At 54.8% G+C, this 6,000-nt stretch overlaps 1 protein-coding gene across 2 annotated transcripts in view; it reads left to right on the top strand.

Annotated features, from left to right (window-relative positions):
* The first annotated feature begins 2,536 nt into the window (after positions 1-2,536).
* Positions 2,537-6,000, top strand: part of PTPN2 (protein tyrosine phosphatase non-receptor type 2) — a 56,522-nt gene continuing 53,058 nt past the window's right edge. The window contains exon 1 of one of the 2 annotated variants that reach the window (XM_074944671.1): positions 2,537-2,804. In XM_074944671.1, coding sequence (XP_074800772.1) covers positions 2,736-2,804 — 69 coding nt within the window. In that variant the 5' untranslated portion in view covers positions 2,537-2,735. The remainder of the gene's footprint in view (positions 2,805-6,000) is intronic. The other variant, XM_074944673.1, reaches the window with a different exon arrangement.

Below are 6,000 nucleotides of genomic sequence, written 5' to 3'. Positions count from 1 at the left end.
GGGGTTGGGGTGTGGGAGTAGGTCAGGGCTCTGGACTGGGGTTGCAGGCTCTGGGTTGGGGTCAGGGATGAGAGGTTTGGGGTGCAGGAAGGGGTTCTGGGTCTACGGGGGTTCAGGGCTAGGGCAGGGGGTTGGGGTACAGGAGGGGGTCAGGGCTTTGGGCTGGGGATAAGGGGTTTGGGGTACAGGAAGGGCTCTGGTTTGGGGGGGCTCAGGGCTGGGGCAGGGGCTTGGGGTGCAGGAGGGGGTCAGGGCTTTGGGTGCAGGCTCTGCGGTAGGGCTGGGGATGAGGGGTTTGGATTGCAGAAAGGGGTTCCCGGTGTGTGGGGGGGGGGCTCAGGGCTGGAGCAGTTGATTACGGTGTGGGGTTGTGGTGTGGATTTACCTTTGGCGGCTCCCGGTCAGCAGCGCAGCTGGGGTGCACCATGGACCGCGCTGTGCCCCGGAGGCGGACAGCAGCAGGTCTGGCTCTTAGGTGGAGGCATGCAAGGTGGAGGCGTGCAAGGTACTGGCCAATGGGAGTGCGGAGCCGGTGCTCAGGGCCAGCATGTGGAGCCTTGTGGTCCCCCTGCCAAGAAGCCAGACCTGCTGCTGTCTGCCTCCGGGGCACAGCACAGTGTCGGAAAAGGGAGGCACAAACCTGCCTTAGCTGGGCAGCACCGCCGATGGGACTTTTAACGTTCCGGTCAGCAGTGCTGACCAGACAAAAGTGACCCAGCGCCTTACATGCTGCAACCCAGTAGTGGGTCACGACCCACGATTTGCAAAACACTGGCGTAGGTAATCAAACTTCAACTTCTGAAAACCAGGAAATACAGAGTGAAGGGACGCACCAACATAACCTTAATGCTAGCCCAGGGGTGGGCAAACTACGTCCCGTGGGCTGGATCCCGCACACCAGCTGTTTTAATCCAGCCCTCAAGCTCCCACTGGGGAGCCGGGTCTGGGGCTTGCCCCACTTCGGCGCTCCAGCTCGGGAGCAGGGTCGGGGGCCGCACCATGTGGTTTCTGGAAGCAGCGGAATGTCCCCCCCCCTGACTCCTACGCGTAGGGACAGCCAGAGGGCTCTGCTCCACACACTGCCCCCACCCCAAGCGCTGCCCCCCTCAGCTCCCATTGGCCAGGAATGACAGCCAATGGGAACTGCAGGGGTGGCACCTTTGGACGGGGCAGCAAGCAGCAGAGCTGCCTGGCCGCACCTCCATGTAGGAGCCAGAGAAGGGACATGCTGCTGCTTCTGGGAGCCACTTGAGATAAGTGCTGCCCGGAGCCTGCACCCCATAGCCACCTTCGTGTACCCCAATCCCTTGCCCTGATTCCCCTCCTGCCCTCCCTCCAAAGCCCTTGGTCCCAACCTGGAGCCCCCTCCCGCACCCTGAACTCATTTCTGGCCCCACCCCAGAGCCCACACCCCCAGCCAGAGCCCTCACCCCCTCCTGCACCCCAACTCCAATTTGGTAAACATTCATGGCCTGCCATACAATTTCTATATCCTTGGGCCAAAAAGTTTGCCCACGCCTGCTCTAGCCCCCTGGAGCTGATAATAGCCTTTGGAAATTATCTGCATACACTGTAGCTGTATTGAATGATTAAGGGATTAATTGGCATTAGCTTAGCATAGCTGTGTTTGGGAGTCCTGCCTCACTTAGAGAGTCTGACACCCACTCCCTGCCTCCTCAGCATGTGTGATCTAAGGAAAGATGTGCAAGTGTACTTTGAGATATTGGCTCATTTCAGTGCTGACTTCTGAGGATTAAATCAGTACCTCTGTACAGGAACGTACAGGAATGATCTTGCCAAGGGGACTGTCAGTACAGAGGTGAGATCTGAGAGCGAACTGCAGATGCAGTGATGGGTAAGTGAAAAGAAAGGTCAGAGGGCATTTTGCGCATAAAGAGGCTGTAAAATGACCAGGCATGCCAGCATTTCTGCTGACTGGGCTAAGTGTTTGAATGCAAGGCAGGTGCAGGCTGCTGGTGGTCAGGGCAGCTCACTCAAATGGCTCCCCGCCGCAGCAACGAGGTTTTTGACTTTGTGCTAGTGGCCCCTTGCTGTGCTCCCTGGGGGACACGCCCTGCTGGCAAGGCAGTGGGCACACGTGGGGCCGGGCCTGAGCCGCGCTCCCACAGGGCAGAGTTAAGGTGACGCGGGCGCCGCTCGCTCGCCACGTTCCGGTGTTTGGCGGTTGAGCATTATCCAGCGCGAGGGCGCGCGCCCTTGGGCAGCCGCCGCGCCGCCTTCGCTGGTGGAGGTTTGTCAGCCAGTCAGGCGTCTCAGGACTCCGAGCCCAGCGGACTAGCGGAGACCCCCGCCGCGGTACAGGCGGAGAGGGGCGGGGCTCTGGTCCTTCCGCAACCTGTGCCCCCGCCGTTCTCCCCCACTCACAGCGGGGCGGGCAGGGAGCCCCCTACCGGTCCCACCCCCTCCCCACCTGTGCGTTCTCCCACCCCACCCCGGCTCAGAACGTATCGTGACGTCAACCCAGGTGCTTTCCCTGGGGTGGGGTTTCGACTGCTCCGGCTAGGCGGAGGCTGGTTGGCTGGGACCACGCATGCGCATGACGGCGGCGGTGGCGACTAGCGAGCCGCGGCGGACTGTGAGGCAGGCAAAGACGGAGCGCGCGGCGAGTTGGGACTTGCGCTCGCCGCCGCTCGTGCTCTGGGCGGAGCGAGCGAGCGAGCGAGAGGTTATGAGCCTGCAGGACTCCAGCGGCCACCCTCGCTCCGGCCGCGACCATGGCAGCCTCCATAGAGCAGGAGTTCCAGGAGATCGACACTGCTAACGACTGGCAGGCTCGCTACTTTGTGAGTGAACAAGGGACTCCCTTTATCGAGGGCTGCGGGAGGGGAGGGAGAGACAGGCGGCTCTGGGCGGCACGCGAGGCTCTTGTCTTAGACTGGGAAACGGAAGTCGTTGGGCCACGGCTTGATTTCAGGTGCGCGCGGTAGCGCCAGCACCAAGCCGCCGGGAGACACTGCGCATGTTCCGAGAAGGGGCGGGGGGAGAGGAGCGCCGTGGAAGTGCGCATGCTCTATGAGGAGATGGGAGGAGGTGCACAGGGCTGTTGGGAGCACGCATGCGTCAAGTACGTGGGGGGGGTGGGTGAGTGGATGAGGCGCGTGTTGAATGAAGTGCGGGTAGAGCAGAATTGAAAATGCGCACGCGCGACGATGAGTTTTCGCCTACCGACGCCCCCGCTTCCTAGTCCGGCCTCTGGGGCGCTGCCTGGTGAAGCCGTGCCTCGATGTGTTTGTCAGGCGGGTCCCCTCTGCCCTTCGCACGCTGCGGACACCTCTCGTCCTGGGTGTCGTTCTGCAGGCGGATAAAGCAATATCTGTGAAATACTCCCGAGGTAGCAGAGGGCTGCGGCGGCTGCCAGCTTTGCAGTGGTGCTGGGGCATTCATGCTAGTCCCTTGTTCACAGCATAGCGCCAATATTCTGGCAGCGTTAATTGCTTGTGAAGATTTAATGGCAAGACCACTTCACACGTTATGTCACCAGAAGTTGCATGATGTGTAGTAACTGCCTTTCATATCTTGGGTCACCTGAGTCAGAGCTACTTCGTCTATTTTTGCCAAAATAGTAGTGATTAATAATTTGCACTCCTATCCTTCGAGTTAAGGTTTTATAAAATAGCTTTACAAACGTTGCTCATGTAGCTGGCATCACACCCCACAGAGTTATTAGATGTTAGGCCTGTTTTACAAATGAGGAATAAGCAGCACTAAGTGAATGTGACTTGTCTAAAGCCTTGTCTGCACAGCGACTTTACAGCACTGCAACTTTCTCGCTCAGGGGTGTGAAAAAACACACACATGCCCTCCTAAGTGCTGCACATTTCAGTGCTGTAAAATGCCAGTGTAGACAGTGCACCCAGCTCTGGGAGCTACTCCCCTTGTGGGGGTGGTTTTCTTACAGTGCTGGGAGAGCGCTGGTGCTGTGACTACACAGCCATGTTCAAGCACAAGCCTCCCCATATAGATGGGTAATAAATACTGGAGGCAAGGAAGACTGCAAGTTATGCTCAGGGAATTCTCGAGGAAAAATTCAATAGGCGAAAAAAGGTGGGGTCTCCTTCCTTGTAGAGTGAGTCCTCCAATTCCATGGACTTGCCGGTGTTTGTCGAGAAACTCTCCTCCAACAGATTCTGGGTCATTGTAATCGTATCCCTTGCTGGTTTAACCTCTGTGGCAAATCAGAGGGTTTTGTATGTAAACACGCATACTGAAAGAGAAGAGCTTAAAGTAATGCATTCCGATGAGAGGTTTCTTTTGGATACTTCTGTTGTTTTTAATTCTTGTATCTCTACTAAGTTGAGTTGCTCCAAAATTGTCAGTAAGCTATGTGTATGCAATTTAAAATGTGCACTAAACTTTTTAAGAGACACTTTAAAAAAACAAGAGAATAATATATTTTTATGGGAAACTACACAGCACTTACCTCACAGATCTTTAATGCATAAATGATTAATTTGTTTATATGTAATGATATTTCAATAAAAGTGACAATATTCCTATCTAACAACAGGATCCAAGTTCATTTTAGGTTATAGTGCCATAGAAATCCTCTCTGATGATGCCTGTTTTCAGGAAGAACAGTGAAGACAATTTGAAGAGATTTGATGAGAGTGGGGCTTTTTTGCAATGAGGATGATGCAGATGGTAGATTGAAGGAAGCCCATGAGGAGATTATAATAGTCAAGGCAAAGAATAGTCGGGACCTCTGCAGTGCATTACTGGAGAGGAAAAAAGGGAGAATATTTTTTGAGTCCTTTATTGTCAGAAGTAGCAGCATCACTGATGTGAAGGAAGGAGAGAAGACTTGACAAGGTGCTATTGTACAGTAAAAACTTTTCTTTATCTTCTCAGATACAAGTACAGAAAGACTACAAAAAGGTCTCTCACAGTTAGTCAGACTCAGCAGATGCCTGGCACTCTAGCCATCTTTTCTATTTGTCTGTATTAGATGAAGCTGGCTTTGGAGCATGAAGCTGGGGAATGGCACAGATACAGCTTATAATAGGTCTTGGAACACGTTGGAAGAATTTCTTGTTTCAGACAGTGGAGGAAGTAAGGAGAGGAGGCAGACATCTTAGACTTGATTCTGACCAACAGAGAGAAATGGGTTGTGAATCTGAAGGTAGAAGGCAATTTGGGTGAAAGTGATAGAATCAATGATTCCTAGGGAGAGGGAGGGATGAGAGTAGCAGAATAAAGACAATAAATTTAAAAAAGGCAGACTTCAACAAACTCAGAAAACTGGTAGGTAAGTTCTTGGAAAGAATATCTAAAAGGAAAAAGTCAGGAGAGCTGGCATTTAGAGATATTAAAGCAGGGGTGGGCAAACTTTCTGGCCCGAGCGTCACATCGGATATGGAAATTGTATGGCAGGCCATGAATGCTCACGAAATTGGGGGTGGAGGTGTATGGGGGTGAGGGCTCTGGGATGAGGGTTTGGGGTGCTGGAGGATGCTCCAGGCCAGGACCAAGAGGTTCAGAGGGCAGGAGAGGGATCAGGACAGGGATGGGGCTTGGGAGGGGGTGCACGCTCCCAGCGGTGCTCACCTCAAGCAGCTCCCAGAAGCAGAAACATGTCCCCCGTTCCGGCTCCTACGCTGAGGCGCAGCCAGACAGCTCTGCACGTTGCCCTGTCTGCAGACACTGCCCCTGCAGCCCCCAATGGCCATGGTTCCCGGCCAGTGGGATCTGTGGGGGCAGCATTTGGGGTGGGGGCAGCGTGTGGAGTCTCTTGGCTGCCCCTGCATGTAGGAGCTGAAGAGGGGACATGCCGCTGCTTCCAGGAGCCACGCGGTGCCACAGGATGCACAGAGCTGGGCAAGACTGCGGACCCTGCTCCCTGGCGGGAGCTCAAGGGACACATTAAAATGTCTGACGGGCCGGATGCAGCCCCTGGGCTGTAGTTTGCCCACCCCTATATTAAAGACATAATAGGAGACTAACCAGAAGAGGAGGAAAGATGGGAAGAATTGTAAGAGGCCC

This window comes from Natator depressus, chromosome 2, assembly GCF_965152275.1.
Source record: "Natator depressus isolate rNatDep1 chromosome 2, rNatDep2.hap1, whole genome shotgun sequence".
In the NCBI taxonomy this organism is placed as follows: Eukaryota; Metazoa; Chordata; order Testudines; family Cheloniidae; genus Natator; species Natator depressus.
The sequence above is the reverse complement of the archived record's forward strand: the minus strand, read 5'-3'. Positions and strand labels throughout refer to the sequence as shown.